This window comes from Labrus bergylta, chromosome 17, assembly GCF_963930695.1.
Source record: "Labrus bergylta chromosome 17, fLabBer1.1, whole genome shotgun sequence".
NCBI lineage: Eukaryota > Metazoa > Chordata > Actinopteri > Labriformes > Labridae > Labrus > Labrus bergylta.
Genome location: NC_089211.1, coordinates 25,238,424 through 25,254,324, shown reverse-complemented (window position 1 = coordinate 25,254,324; position 15,901 = coordinate 25,238,424). Strand labels below are relative to the sequence as shown.

Genomic DNA, 15,901 nt, shown 5'->3' with positions numbered 1-15,901 from the left:
CGCGTGTGCACGTAATAATATGGCTTTGTGTGTTGGCATTTACAGCATTGGCGACTGAAAATAGAAACTTGCAGTGTGTGCAAAACACAGCATATTCATTGGCTGGAAGGAAGCTGTAACTCTCCTGGAGCTCATAAAATATATAAACATACATACAAGGAACTACCTATCCCACAATGCATTGCAAATGATCCCTCTTCTTAAATGTAACGAGTCGTTATCGGGTTTATACTGTTCATACAGGTGTTGTAATGTGATGTTGAATACATAATTTACATTCACCGCAGCATCACAAAGTTAATAGTACTTTTCTTGTTAGCTAACTTACTAGCTAGCCTGTTAGCAAAACTATCCTTTCGCATTCAGCACAGAGCGCCAGGAAACATTACCATGGTAACAGACAGCTCCACAAGTCAGAGACGTCACTCTGTGATCATGGGTAGTATAGTTCTTGTCCCTGATATCGTTGAATAAACCATGTTGTTCTGAAAGCGAGGTTGATATCTTGTGAACTTGTTTCTTCTTCAGGAGCGTTAGCCACCGTTCCACACTCAGGTAGCTCGTGGTCAGTCCACCTGTGATGGTTATGACATCATGGCTAATCATCAAATCAACTATGGAGGTAATGAACGGGATTTTTACTTCTGGATCCACACTGTTGAGCTCTATTGTTTACGGTGAGAAGGCAGACTCAGAGGGCAGAACAAACACCTAGCTGTGGGAGTGTCACCCACCTGGGGGAGGGGCTACTGCCCTTTGTGATGTCATAAAGGGAAAATCTCCAAACGGCCTGTTTGAGCACACATTTTCTGAAAAGTGGAGCAGGTTAAAGATGGAGAGGACGGACTTTTCTCATCATTAGGGGGTTTGTAGACGGACTAGAGACACAGAGTTAGAGGAACATGGTGAAGTGGATTTTGCATCACGTGAATCAAGAAAAACACCAAACAGTATTATTTTCTTAAAAAGAAGTGTTTTATTTCCTTTTTTTTTTAACAAAGCCCAATACAGATGTGAAGCAAAACTGGGGGAACACTGGTAAATCTCAATCCAATCATCATGTCTGGGACACCCACAAAAAGATGAGCTTCAAATAAAAAAAAAGGAGAGACACCTAAAATAATCGTACAACCCAGAATAAGGGCAAAGAAAATAATGGTGCATGACGTCCAAGGACTTAAAAAAGAAGAAATAATTTTGGACAAACGAAAAAGTTCATGCCAGCAGCTGTTGGGGAGGTCAATCAAATCTTCCCGTGAAACAATCAAAGATCCTCGACGTCTGTTAACAGCTTAGAAAGAACCAAATATTAAACCTAACAGTACATCTAAAAACACGCTTTAGTAGCTTGTGTCATGACAGGGCTTAGAATAATACGCCAAAAAAAAAAAAAACAACATGTTTTAAAGTCCAAAGAATTCACTTGTGGTTGTTTTTTCTTAGCGAATAAAAGTTTCATTTATCCGTTAGCCGTCTTTTTTCTTTTTTTTTTTTTTTACACGTAGAGCATTTTTATTTTTTGTCTCCACAAAGAGAAGTCGTGCCGACCTCGGAGAGAATTAAGAGTCAAATTGGACAAATCAAAAATGGGTTAACATTTGTTACAATTCAATTTGTTATACAAAGATACATTTAAGAGTTTAACTTGACAGCTGGGCTGACCAGGAGTACATTATTTGGGGGGTAAAAAATATCACGTCTACATCATTTAATGGCAGGTAGATCTAGGATTGTAAAATACAATTATTATTATTATTATTATTATTATTATTAATAATAATTATGTCTTCTGAGTGGTTTGTTTGTCATTTCCCACATTGGTTAGACATCAGGGCGATAAATTGGAACTTCTTTTTGCTTAATTTGAAACACTTCAGGCCCGGCTCAAGAACAAAAAGACTGAAGGCATTTGCACACCGAGTCCGTTTTTCAGATTCAGAACGATAAAAAAAATGTAACGCACACACTCCGAGTCCGCTGCGTTAGTTCTTCTATTCTTTGCGAAAATTGGCAGTATTAAACAAAATGTCTCGTACTCAAACAACGGTGTCTGTCCACGCCTGAAAACAAGGCAAGAGCGAGGACAGTTTCACCCGTCTATAAGGGAGAGGTTCACCCGTCTATAAGGGAGAGTTTCACCTGTCTATAAAAGAGTTTCACCTGTCTATAAGGGAGAGTTTCACCGGTCTATAAGGGAGAGTTTCACCTGTCTATAAAAGAGTTTCACCTGTCTATAAAAGAGTTTCACCTGTCTATAAGGGAGAGTTTCACCCGTCTATAAGGGAGAGTTTCACCTGTCTATAAAAGAGTTTCACCTGTCTATAAGGGAGAGTTTCACCTGTCTATAAGGGAGAGTTTCTGTATTTTTTTTTTTTTAAAAGACAGATGAACATTTCGCAGTCAGTGTGCAAACATGTTTGACATAACATGAGATTCTATTTCTTTTTTTAACGTGCTTCAATTTCGGACATAAAAGTCTACGGACTCTGTGTGCAAAGGTCTTTAGGGCGCAACTGAGATTTAAGGGGGTGCAGTTTTATCGCATCCATTCAATTGAGGGTGCCATGTGTCCTTTTGCCACTTCTTGTAGAACCGGGCTTGAACACTCTCGGATTATTCTTAATCCAGTTTGCTGGGTTTAAACATGTACCGTTTAAATGGGGGGGGGGGAAAGTATATGGGTAAAGGAAACAATATGGTTGAGCTGTTGAGTTTTTAAGGATCTCACTAACGTGTGTCGTCCTATTTTCCCCTCTGAAATATGAAATTAGAGACAGATCTGAAATGAGCTGATCCACCTATGTAAACACAGTGATTTTCTGATACAGAAAAATACTAAGTGGACAATGTTTATCGATCTTTAACAACAATATCCATCGGCTGAAGACGCCGGCCTGCTTTGATATATTCTCATGTGGGAACATATATATTTTATAACAAAATAAATCTATACTGTGGTTTTCCGTGATGATGGTCTCTTAAGGGGGGGAGGGGTCGTACAATCCCATCATCCCCGTTTCTCTGAGTGCTCTCTGTCCGTCCAAACAAAGACGTTTAGCTCTAAGAAATCTTCGTTCTCGCCGTGACCGAAGCGGCTCAAAGAGTCGAGACGCTCTGCCTGAGAAGAACATTAGTTTGAAGCAAAATAAGTCTAATAAAATACTCATCTCTTCCATCTGTACGCCAGCTATTAAAGTCTTTTAGAATAAAGTGTATGTTGCTATTATCATCATCTTTTAAAAATCAGAAGCAGTTTTTTTGTTTTCACTGTATCGTAGCATTTTGACACCAAATATCCTCTGAGGGGATATTCACACAGGAAAAAGAGACTTTTCAAGCAATAAAACAAGCTTATATCGTGGGTCTGCAACAGAACGAAGACTCCATCCTCAAAGAGGGATGGAGAAAAAGATTGCATAGCAGATCAGAATACAACTCAACAGGAAGTGATCCTTTTTGGTATGGTGCACTTTGATGCATGACGTTTTCACATATGTACATGAGATACGAAGTCCGTTCAGAGTTTTTTCGCACCGCCCCACAGTAAAGATCAAAGTTTACTTCTGCGCTATAATGCTCGACTGAGAGGAGGGCAGGATGAAGACGTCTGCTCCGCCTTTTCTCTTAAAAAGTCCATAGGAGTCTTTTTCAAAAAAACAAAAATTAAACTTTGTTTAAAAAAAGTGCCATTTTGCTACATTTATCAGCCGACACGAGGTCCGCTTTTCAACAGTCAACACAAACAAATGTGTTACACTCCCCCACAGACGTCACACAGTTTCCTGATTCTGAGTTTTGGTCACATGGACAATCACACTCACTCACACACAGACTGACACATACACAGAAACACTTGTGCAGAAACACACACACACTCGCACGCTCGTAGATGACATGATAGGGCAAAAGAAAAAGTGGAAAAAACAGATGTGGCCGATGGGTACGGTTCCATTTGAAGAGTTTATCTTGCTGCGATTAGACATTCCCGGCTGGTAAAGCTTTGAAAAAAAAAAAAAAAAAGAACAAGCACCATTAGGAAAAGGCCTCAGATGTCCTCTGCTGGGGGAGAGTTCAGCAGTTTCCGCTTGATTCTGTGCTCCCACGACAAAAGCAAAAGAGAAAGAAATCTACATTCAGACTCGCCGCAGGCTCGTGGTCAGAGCAAAAGTCACTGAAATGTTTCAGGCTCTGTTTTCTTTTTTTCCCCATGTCCGAGTTTCGGCAAACAGAGCCTCGTTCATTTTTTAAATCATGGAGTCCCAGGGATGTTTTTCATCTCCTACTCCAAATCCCATGAGGCCTTTCTCTCCGTGTCCGTGTGGAAAACATCCGTCCAGGCAGGCGGGGGGTAAAGAGAGAGGAGGGGGAGGGGGGGGGCTAGGGGTCCTCACCGTCTCTGCTGGGTGTAGACCGGGTACGCGAGCGTCACATTCAGAGAGTCATTGTGCTGAACCAAAGACGTGTGCTGGTAGTGAAGGACGAGTTCCTTTAAGGAGCCGTACAGGTTGTACGGCTCGGCGAAGCCATAACCTGAGGGGGTCTTGTTGATGACGCAGTGCTTCACCTCGCCGTCCACGCTGCAAAAGACAGAACAAAACAGGCGGTCACAGAGTGTTCTGAGTGTAACGGCAGTAAACTGTGTTCTCTCTGTACAGACTCATTCATTCCAGACTAAACTGATCTCCATTACACTTCAGAAGAAGAGGTTCAACAGGGGCAGCGCTTTCAGATTATCATCATTTAACTCCACGACAAATCAATCTTTATTAAATAAAGTCTGAACAACACGCCGACATCTTCTAGCCGGCACTTAAAATAGAAACACAAACTCGTCATTCAGCGGCATTAATGTCGAAGAGGAGCCGCTCTTTAAAAAACGACTTATCGACTATTATCAAAACAGCTGCCAAACAGTTTTCTTTAGACGAGTCAATCGATTTACTTTAACAGCTCTATCTAAAAGCAAATAAAAGTCACATATTTCAATTTTCTTTTTATGCAAATCAGTGCTTTTTAATGTGCAAAATAAAGCGTTCTGAGTATATATAGAATGTATAGAATAAAGTATCTGAGGCTAATTGAAAACAGGGCTGCACAATTGCATCGTTTTTGCGATATGAGCATTTGCAGAAGTCTGAATTTATCCCAAGGCTTTCTCACTCAAACTTTAAGGCTCAGTATCCATTTGGTTTTTTCAAACTCTTGACTTGTTACCTTCACATAGATTTTTGTTTACATTAAATGTAGGAGATCTAAATGAGCAGGAGGCACGATTCAAGCTGGCAAAACCTGCTCCTCCAAAGATCATGTGGGCCAGCTGACAACCCGTTAACGACGTCTCCTCTAACGGAGCAGGTTTGAAATGAGAGCACGTGCTGATACGTACACAACGCTGCAGGCGTAGCATCCTGCTTTGCTGCTGTCTCGGACCAGGAATGTTCCGTCTCTCTTGCCCTGGAGGAGAGCCTCCGCCTGCAGTCGGTTGATGTTGCCCAGCTTCCAGGAGCGCTCGTCATGATGAGGCAGGTCTTCGTCGTCTTCCACCATAGAATATTGACTGGAGGAGAAGAGAAGAAGGTTAGCATAGGTTAGCACGGGTTAGCTCTGAGGTTCAGAAGATGTTCTGGTCTCTTTGGTGCCGTTTACATTAAATAAATAAAAAAATGGAGGACTCACTCTTCTGTGTTCTCGTTCTTGATTCCGAGCCACTCGTTGAGCTTCTTCTGTCTCACTCCCTTCTGGGTCAACCACCTGACAAAGAGAGAAACCACAAGGACGTCAGAAACCAGGACAGACCCACTTTCATTCCCTCCGGAGGGAGAATTTTGAAGTTTCTCCGATGCACTACTTCACTCACATGAGATACTGGTCTCTGGTCTTGCGGAGCTGGATGAGGTCAGGCTTGATGCTGTTCATCCTCTTGTCGATCTCTCTGTAGTCTGCAGCCTGTTTCTTCAGATCCTCCTCCAGCCGTCGTTTGCTGTCCACGATCTCGCTTATCCTGGATTTCAACTTCTCGTAGTTTCCCACGATCCTGAAAGCATTAAGGCAAAAAGATTTTAAACCATAATTCTAATATCATCTTTTTTTTCTAACTTCCTAAAACATGAAACGTTTAAATCCTGTTGTCTCGTCTTACCTCTGGATCTCCTTGTCGTTGCCCTCTCTCCTGAACTTCTCGATGTACTCCTTGCTGTACCGCTCTTGTGTTTGGCATTGCTCCTCGAATATCTTTATGGTTTCGTTAAAAGCTTCTATCGCCGTCCTTTTCATTTGGATTTCCTGCAGGGAGAGGCAGAGCATTGAGTTTATCTCGTACTGCAGTGAACTCTGGGAATCGTAGTTCTGACGCTGGCTTGTACTCACTTGTGACGTTCTGGTGTATTCTTCGTACAGGCGATCGTACTCTTTGTTTTTCTCCTGGTACTGCTGGTGGTACTCACACAGCTTCCTCCCCACAGCTTCGATGTTGTCTTCTTTCACCACTTGATCCTGAGGACACAATCATGAAAAGACAAAGTAAATATGATTGCATCATAAACAAACGCGTGGTTAAGTGTGAGTGGAGAGGACTCTGCTGCTGACCTGCTGGTGTTTGGAGACGGGATAGAGCAGCTTGACGTCGAGCTTGGGGTTGTATTGAGCCAGTGACTCGTTGCGGTAGTGGTTGATGAGCTCGACGACGGAGCCGAAGGTCAGAGGGTCCGAGAAGCCGTACTTCCCGTCCCGGTGGAATATCTTAATGAGCTTGTTGTTTCCTCCTTTCCTGTAAACGAACCAAACCAGAAGGGGGGGAACGATTAAAACCAAACCGCAGAAGACATTAGCAGGAGGAAAGTGACTTCAGAGCGAAAAAAGGGGGAGTGGCCTCACCTCAGAGTCAGAGTGTAGTCGCCGTGCATCTTTGTCGAGGCGTCCCGCACCAGAAACGTACCGTCGGCGGTGTCCCTCAGCTTCTCGTTGACCTCCTCCCTCGAGATGTCCCCCCAGTACCACTCGGCGTCTTGCAGAGCCATGTTGTTGTTCATGCCGTTGTTAGTCACGGAGGCGGGCTTGGGTGGCTTTGGAGGTAGAGCTGCGAGGACGAGAGGAGCGTCGACAGAATGTTAAAACAACACGCTCGCAGCTTCAACTAAACGCTGATGATGATTCTCCGTCTCAGTGGCACGTCTCTCTGAGCTGCACTCAGAACAGACATCAGCACTTCTGTAAGGCTGCAGAGAAAAAAACACCTGGATGCCAAATGTGAGACCCATTATGTTCGATTTATGAGGTAATAAAAGCATTTCACAGATTCAGGGGATTACACCCACTCTGTGACTCTCACACGTCTTTTTTTTTCACCCATTGATTAGAAAATAGCAGCACGTCTAAGATGGGGGGGGGGGGGGTGAGGGCAGTGGGAGGAGAAATGAAGCATGAGTCAGGGAGAATGAATTTCATTCAGGAAAAGGAGAAATCTATAAATATTCCTCTCTGCAAAAATACAGCAGGAATGTTGAATTTTAGGGTAAAAATTTCCCTTTGCACATTTTACAAATTAAAAAAAGGACAGAATGAGAATCATAAAGCAAACACCCAGATGGACTCTAATTCCCCTTCAGGGGGTTTTGCCTCCAGCTTTCAAATTAGATAACCAGACTGACAACAAATTTACAAATCAAGCCTGTGATGCTGTCATGTAATGAGGTTGAGATTTGCATTTTGTTCACGTAAAGGAGGCAGCATTTCAACCCTGATTTAACTGATTTACAGGAAATCTTGAACCTGCAGTGGCTGCAGACGCTGGCTGAAGCAGAGCTAAGGTAGCAGGCTATTTTTAACCCACAAATCTGCACCGCCTTTGTTCACTCCCTCTGCATTAGCACCCCTTCTGCTACAATAGACCGAGTGAGACTACGGCTCGATGAGACCAGAGTCAGCAGCAGCAGATCTGTAGACTGTTGTGACATAGCAGAAAAATGCAGAGGTTTACAATCTGTGCACAAAATGCAGCCTTCCACCTCAGCAACACGAGCACAAGGCTTCCTCTGCACCGTCTCAGCACGGCTGCCTTCCAGCCTGATCGCATTTCATCCTAGGATTACTACAAATGTCTTAATTCTTAAAAGCCTGTAGTGCCTTCACAATAGCTCCACAGAACGACAGCTTGCCATGAATAGTCTTATTCTTCCATTCAAACAACCACTTAAAGATCCATTAGAAGAAAAGCCATTAAGGGCAGCCTGCTCGGTAACGTGTTACATCACTTACCACAGCCAATCACAGGGGGGGTATGTCACCAATCGCTCCTGATCTTTCATTTCCTGAGAGCGATGAGGTCATTCAGAAAGCCCGATACCTCCTTTTTTTTTTTTTTTTTCTCTCTGCTTCAATTCTAAATAACACTGCAGCTAAACTGGAAATAAATGTGCCTGCAGCATCCAGCGCTCTGTTTCAGCATGCATCCATCTAAAAGCAAATGTGCAGCGTTTCTCTACACGCAGAGAGGAGGAGGAAAAAAAAGGAGCTGCAGCCTGTTCCATGCTTTCCCTCTTGTCATCCTCTCTCCCTCTCTCTCCCTCTCTCTCTCTCTCTCTCTCTCGCGCTCTGTGGCCACTGGCTCTCCTGCAGGTTTGCTCGGCCCCTCCTCCCTACGTCTGTCGTGCAGAAGGTTTTTTAGTCCGTCCCACTGTTGGCACTCAGACAAAGCCAGCTCTGCTGCAGCAGCACGTACGCAGCTAAATTATAATGCCTGAGCCCCGGTCAGCGGCACCCGGCGCTCTGAAATACGCCTGTAATCCCACAGCGTGACACTCGGCATGACAGAGATAGCTCCCCTGATATCCTGAGTGAAATTAAAATAGACCCAGTTCTCAGTAAGGTATAAAGGATTGGAGGGGGAGCGCGGCCACTGTTCTTACAGGTTCATGTGAGGATCACTCTTAAGAAGTGACAAACTTGTCACAAGGAATAAAAAATCTGAAAGTTTTTAACATGAAAGTCTTTAAAATGTCTCATTCTTTAGATAACTTAACAAGAGAGTAAAATCAGGAGTGTGTGGAGGGTTTTAAAATACTTTGCTTTAATATGAACTCTCCCCTGTTCCTCAACCTGTCGGGAGACTTTAAGGATTCTTTTAATATTAAAAACTTTCCCTGAACTCTACAGCAGCATGCCCCGAAGCAAAGCAGACTTTTAAACACAGTCTGCAGGAATATGTTAGAACTCCACAGCGTGAGCAGCAGCCCAGAGGCGGCACAGTTTCTCTCACAGATACAACTGGAGGCTCTAAGAAAAAACTAAGAGCTATTACACTCTTTTCTCTGTTCTTTCTTAAGTTGATGTATTTGTGTCTTATTCTACCTCAAGTGGCCAATTTCTGTTTCTGTTACACCTTGAAGGCAGCAGCTGTAGAAACACACTGTCCCACATCTCTATGATCACTTTTTTTTTTCCTGTAACAGCGAGTAATGTGAAACTTACGTTGTAAGTTGTGCATGATTTGTTGAGTCTTCTTTGCGGTGTCTCTTTTATTCCCAAAAGGTAAATTAAATCCAAGAGAGGAGATTTCAAGTCCTGCAGTAAAGCTCCATTTCATAGTTCAGGCCACCGAGGAGGAGCTGGATTTGTTCAATTTGCAGCTTTATGCGCCTCTTAATGAAATCCAGGTAATCCGCTCGGCGTGAGGCAGGTGCAACATGCGACACAAGTTGGAGCTGAGTGAGGTTCCTGCTGCGAGTGTGCTAAAGACCCTCTCTCTCTCTCTCTCTCTCTCTCTCTCTCTCTCTCTCTGAGCTCTGTGAGGCCTGCTCGTGTGGAGGCAGATAGTTAATGATTAGCGGTAGCTGCTCCGGTGTCAGTGCTGCCTGTTCTGAAAGCGGTCGCTCGTGCCAGCTACGTGTGTGTGCGTGTCTCTCTCTCTCTACCTCGCTCGCTCTCTCCCTCTTTCTCTGTTTGCAAAGGAGGAGGCGGAAGGGAGGGAGGCCAGGAGGGGAGGAGTTCAGTCTTATGATTAACTTGCAAAGTTTCAAATATTTGCTGAGCTGGGCACTTTGAGGCAGGGAGGACATGTGGAGGGAAGGAGGGAGGGAGGGAGGGGGGAGAGAGAGAGAGGCCCTAGAAACTGGAAGCAGCTCTCAGTTAACAAGAAGAGCTCTGTGGAGCAGGCCGACTTTCCAGCCAACCAAATCTAAGTGGGCCTTTTGTCGCTTACTTAAAATAGTCAGGCAGTAACTGGGAGAACACACACACACACACACACACACACACACACACACACACACACACACACACACACACACACACACACACACACACACACACACACACACACACACACACACACACACACACACACACACACACACACACACACACACACACACACACACACACACACACACACACACACACACACACACACACACACACACACACTCTCTCTCTCTCTCTCTCTCTCTCTCTCTCTTTCTTTCTTTCTTCTTGGTGACACTGAGACAGGTGACTGAAACCAGTCTGCCACACAGTAACTCTGTCATATGTTTAACTCGGTCGTGTGTGTGTGTGTGTGTGTGTCAAATAAGTGTCTCAGAGTTTTTGGAGTATTGCCTGCCTGGCCGCCCTTCAATCCATCCATCCATCCAGCGAGCACAGCGCACCCGCAGGTGCAAATTACCGACAGCTGAGAGTGGACCATACACAGGGACGTTATAAATAGACCCTAACAGGTAATAAAATGTTTAAACAGCCACAGCCAGACCTGGGCCTCTGGGCCGGCCAACGACAGTGCTTTTAACTAGCACTGTAAAAACATAAGTGTCCCACGCAATGCACCACACTCGCACAAACTCACACACGCACACCACAAGAGCTCGGCCTCTGCAGAGCAGCCATGGAAACGGACTTTCTTAGGCTTTGTGTTTGACATATTGCAAAACTGACAACAGCAACCAAGAACAGAAAAAAAGAAGAAGCAGAGAGTGAAACTTAATGTGGTCAACTTTCTGTCCTTCGTTCCATTCACCAATTATCACCTTTTGTACCTCGACATTTAAAAAGACACAAAAACAACTCGACCAACTTTTATAACCACCTTTCTTCAAGGGATTCTCATCAGTCCTGTGAGGTTTCTTTTCTCATGACAGATTCATTTCATGTTGTCGCTGTTTTTGTAATTTTCCATCTGATGGTATTCATTATATTTCAGCTCTTTTTAAAACTATAATTATAAAGCTGATTTCTTGTAATGACGGCACTTTTTACTTAATGTCCATTTTGTCATATCGAGCACTTGCTCAGTTTCATTCCTTGTCTAAAACAAAGAAAATTCCTATAAGTGCCTTGCTCTAATTGTACGTGGGTCTGTCGTTTAACTGTAAAATGTTAAAGGTCCTTCATTTTGCTTCTGTGCTAATTCTAGCACATTAACATAGACGTGTCAGATATTCAATTAATTCACTGAATGAATCATACTGCCATGTTGTACTTGTTCTTTTAGGGACTTTGTGCAGTGTCCATTTCTTTAACATTTCTGCTCATTTTATTTTTGCAGCCTGCACACTGCGAAGTCGAAGCACACATCCTCTGCAGCTCAAATTCAAACCATGCCTTTTCGACTGTTGTGTCACTGAGAAAATGAGGAAACGTGTTGCAGTTTAAAAGCATGTACCCACTGACCAGCACATGACAAAGCAGTCTCTACTTTGCTTCAGCAAAACAAGTCAAGAGTCAGTAACTCGCCCTCCAACAGGGCACCCTGCAACCTCCCCTACAACTGCAGCAGTTGCAAGTCTCAACACCTTTCTTCAAAGCTATTAATATTTCAGGATGCTCATGTTCTGCAGCCTTTTGGTCCAGCAGAACACATGTCATGTTCTGCAGCCTTTTGGTCCAGCAGAACACATGTCATGTTCTGCAGCCTTTTGGTCCAGCAGAACACATGTCATGTTCTGCAGCCTTTTGGTCCAGCAGAACACATGTCATGTTCTGCAGGAGATAATGAATGCAACCCAAACCCCTCACCACAAAAAGTTAAAGAGTGATACTTTAAAAAAAAAAAAAGTATTTCATTACCTGGAGCTGACTGGCTTTCACTCCATTCACTGGTCACCAGAACTTCAATGATCTTGATGTGAGCATCTGAGCTGGGTTCACAACTGTGGGAGGAAACAGGGGGGGAAAAAGGAAAGTTAAATAAAGTGAGTGTTTTATAGGCCAGGTGACAGCCAGCCCTGCTGCTGTGCCCTGCTTTCAATCTGATGCTGAATCTGGCTTAGCTACTTTAATTGTGCAGCACAGCTGGTAAGTAGAAAAGCCCCAACCTATATCCGTGTACTGCTGAAAGCCATGAGAGCACTAACAGCCTGCGCTCTGATGAGTGTGTGTGTGTGTGTGTGCATGTTTGAGAGTCAGTGTGTATCAGCGCTGCAGGACTGAGCCTGCACACTTGTCTGTCTGCTGTCTATCTTTTCACAGACCGGGGGTGATGATGATCGCAGCTGCTCTCGCACACCCACCTGGTGGTCTGTTGTCTGAAAAACACGGGGCTGAAGATTTCTCCCAGAGCTCTGGCGCTGAGCAGGTTCTTGGGGCCGTTTTGGCACACTCTAGCGAAATGCCTGAGCAGACAGTGGAGGGCGAGCCAGTACTGTGGAGGCAGGCTCGGGGTGCTGGCGATGCGACGCAGCAGCTGGGCGCATTCCTCAGGATTCACCACCTCTGTTGACACAGACGAGAAAAATGGCCACGAGGAGGTCAGAGACACAGATGTGAGAAACCGATCTGAGCATAAAAACTCAGGGGAGCAAAGACTCGAGAAAATGTTTGAAAGAAAAAAAAGGAAGGGATGGAAAGAGTGTCATGTGCAGTTTAGAAACCACAGTGTGGTTGACAATGAGCGTAAGGTACACTGGCAGGTGATTGGCTGCCTCGAGATGCTGGAGATAAACTTTCAGGCTTGTTTTAGTTCCTATTAACCACCGATATCCTGTTTCTGGCCATGTGACAGCACAAGAACGCAGCGCTGCAGAACATGCTGTGGTGTGAGAACTTTGTGCATGCAACACCGAAAGCAAGACAAACACTAAGTTTGGAGTAAATGGGGGGGAAAAAAATACACTTTTAGCACAGCAATAAAAAAGATTGTATAGTTTTATAGGTCTTCTATGAGGGCCACATGGTGCTGACGAGATCTTGTGGTTTTGTGTGCAAAGTACTGAATGTGCAATAGCTGGGGTTTGTTACGTCAGCGCTTGAGTTTTAGGTCAACTGTGCTGGTTTGCAAATGAAAATGTGCAAGAGTTGACTGCGCTCACCTTTGGCAGTGTGAACCATCTGAGCGTACAATGAAGTGGGGATGATGGGTTGAGGGAGATCCTGCAGGTACCTGCGCAGACCATCACACAGGACGGGAAGTTCAAACTGATCCAGGTCTGCTGAGGCAGGATCTGAAGTGAAGGAAAACATGGGAGACACGTGCTTTAATGCAAACACTCCTTCACTGCACAGTGCATTATTTAATTACAGGCTGAAAAGGTTTATCATGCACAGGTAAACACATTTAAAGCTGCGACATCGGCTTCACAAAGCAGCCTCACACACACACACACACACACACACACACACACACACACACACACACACACACACACACACACACACACACACACACACACACACACACACACACACACACACACACACACACACACACACACACACACACACACACACACACACACACACACACACACACACGTTTCTCAGTCACCTCACTCTATCTGTGTTCATTACTGACGTGGGTCCTTTTTTTAGACTTCCTCTGTTTTGTAATCGTCTCAGACACACTCAGTAAATGGAAACTAGAAGGTTTCACACGGCAAGAAAAAGAAGATGCTCACCGCAATCAAAATACTGTCTGACTTCAAGTCCACCGCCAGCAGTGAATGTTCGATACAACGTAGGATTATCCAGACCTGCAAAAAACAAGCGAGACACAAATCATTAGATATAAATCAGTGACATAACTATTCCCATGTGAATTGGGTGCATTTGTTTCTGTGCAGCAGGTGGCAGTCAGAGGCCTCACCTTTCTTCTCCACAGACTCCAGCAGTCTGGCGAGCAAGGGGGGAGTTGTCTCAGGGAGGGAAAACTGCTCCGTCAGGTCCAGCAGACTGCAGCCTGGAGGAGATAATGACAGATTGTTACCCACCGTGAAGAATATGTCACCAGCCTGCTCGGTTTGAGTGCAGTGAAACTATCTATTACACAATGGAAACCGTACAAACACACCGACTGACAGCTAAACAATGAACACTGTTAGTGCTTTCACACTGGCACAAACTCAAGAAACACTCCTGAAATTTTCAGGTTGGGCTGCATGTGTGAACACAAACAGCTGAATATTTCTATCTAGGAGGTTATCCTGACAGCCCCCCACCCCCCCACCCAGCTCTGCATGGGTCTGTAAACCTTTCTGTGTTCTAACCTCTCTCCATTTTTCAAAAGCATCTCCAATATTGATCCTAGTTTGAGCACGTTTCTGCTCGTGGAGCTTATTAGAAACATGCAGAGGCTTTTTAGGTCGGGTACAATCACTTCTATCTGAACCACTTCTCTTGACCGCTTCCATCACTGCAACACCTGTTGACCTGATAACTGCTCTCATATCTGGCAAACCGAGGGGCATCCAAAACGGCCATGTGTGGGGGTTTCTTAAAAGCGCCTACCTTCTCTGGTCCAAACAAATCCAGAGCATTCAGGAGCAGAATCTAAAGTTAGAAGGAGGACATACTGGCTGCTGCATTGTTGTCAGAGAAGCCAGCACTTCAACATAGCATGTGTTGGGCCACGCAGGCTTAGGACAGTCAAACAATGGACTTGGGCCTGCACCTCTGTAAAAGCCTCATTTGAGTTATTCACTGAGATCACAAAGAGGCCTAAAAGGACTCTTAATCCCAGAATCCCCTGCGGTACTTCACACCTACGTGTGAAGTAAGGGGGGGACCGGAACCTCTCTCTCCTCATTGGAGGGGACCTGAGGTAGACCCCCCATGGAGCAGGCCAGGCTACAAAGCTCCAAGACTTCCATTGTTCTTTCTCTTTCCACGCGCTGACTTCTGGTGCTCGGAGATCCAAGCTTATCTCCTGTTTCCTGCAACCATCTTCCTTTGTTTTAAGTTTGGCGCGCAGGTAATCCGCGGCCGGCAGTGTTCTAAATTCCGAGCTCGGATTGTCCAGTGAACACATCTCAGTTTCTCGGAGAGCGTCAGACTATAACAGATTATCAGAAAGATAACGGTCTTATTCCGTCCTGCAACGAAAGGACATCAAAGGACATCTTTCCACTCGACGGAGAACCAACGAAGCCGCTCTCGCCGTAAGGGACCCTCGCCACCATCAGACACCTCTGCACCAGGACGGACAGAAGATCTGTTTTATCGCCAGACTCTTTTCCTTTCACCAATTGCGGGCAAAGCGATTCACAAGTGAGGCTTAATTAGGTCTGGGCAGAATTAGCTTTAGAGAGTGTTTTTAACAATTGTTGATCGAAGCAGAAACTGTAATTTTTATCTTTGTTGGACCGCTGCGTCCTGAGTTTTACCTGTTTAAAACTCTTGTTGTTTCGAACCGCTGCGTCCTATATGTGTTTAGCGTAACAGCGTTATAACCGGGTATTACTCTTCTGATCAGAAAGGCCAGTGTAAGGTGTATTCACTTGAATTCGGCTATTGGTTTGTTTCTGTGAATGAAGGGAATTACTCCGAGTTGTGGCGCGGGAGTCGGACTGTGATCCGGCCTCTTCAGGCACGCATTTCTCTTTTATTTCCCCTTCTACGAACATACACACACACATATTCCCGTGTAAACGTACATCTGGAGACCAACTCCACCACCGCGCCATTACGCACAGAGATCTAT

At 44.7% G+C, this 15,901-nt stretch overlaps 1 protein-coding gene across 13 annotated transcripts in view; it reads right to left on the bottom strand.

The window, feature by feature from the left end:
• Positions 1-953: 953 nt before the first annotated feature.
• pik3r1 (phosphoinositide-3-kinase, regulatory subunit 1 (alpha)) overlaps positions 954-15,901 on the bottom strand; it is a 29,535-nt gene continuing 14,587 nt past the window's right edge. Inside the window, exons 3-17 of one of the 13 annotated variants that reach the window (XR_010669059.1) lie at positions 14,069-14,161; positions 13,881-13,955; positions 13,296-13,427; positions 12,498-12,699; positions 12,055-12,137; positions 6,874-7,075; positions 6,586-6,766; positions 6,367-6,492; positions 6,140-6,282; positions 5,858-6,034; positions 5,677-5,751; positions 5,387-5,557; positions 2,339-4,577; positions 2,249-2,294; positions 954-2,206 (exon numbers count right to left, since the gene is read on the bottom strand). Coding sequence is in view for 1 of the 13 variants with exons in the window: in XM_065965982.1 (XP_065822054.1) it covers positions 4,388-4,577; positions 5,387-5,557; positions 5,677-5,751; positions 5,858-6,034; positions 6,140-6,282; positions 6,367-6,492; positions 6,586-6,766; positions 6,874-7,075; positions 12,055-12,137; positions 12,498-12,699; positions 13,296-13,427; positions 13,881-13,955; positions 14,069-14,161 (1,850 nt within the window). In the remaining 12 variants the exon portion in view is untranslated. Of the gene's footprint in view, positions 4,578-5,386; positions 5,558-5,676; positions 5,752-5,857; positions 6,035-6,139; positions 6,283-6,366; positions 6,493-6,585; positions 6,767-6,873; positions 7,076-12,054; positions 12,138-12,497; positions 12,700-13,295; positions 13,428-13,880; positions 13,956-14,068; positions 14,162-15,901 lie in introns of all 13 variants that reach the window. The other 12 variants (XR_010669062.1, XR_010669053.1, XR_010669057.1 and 9 more) reach the window with 12 other exon arrangements.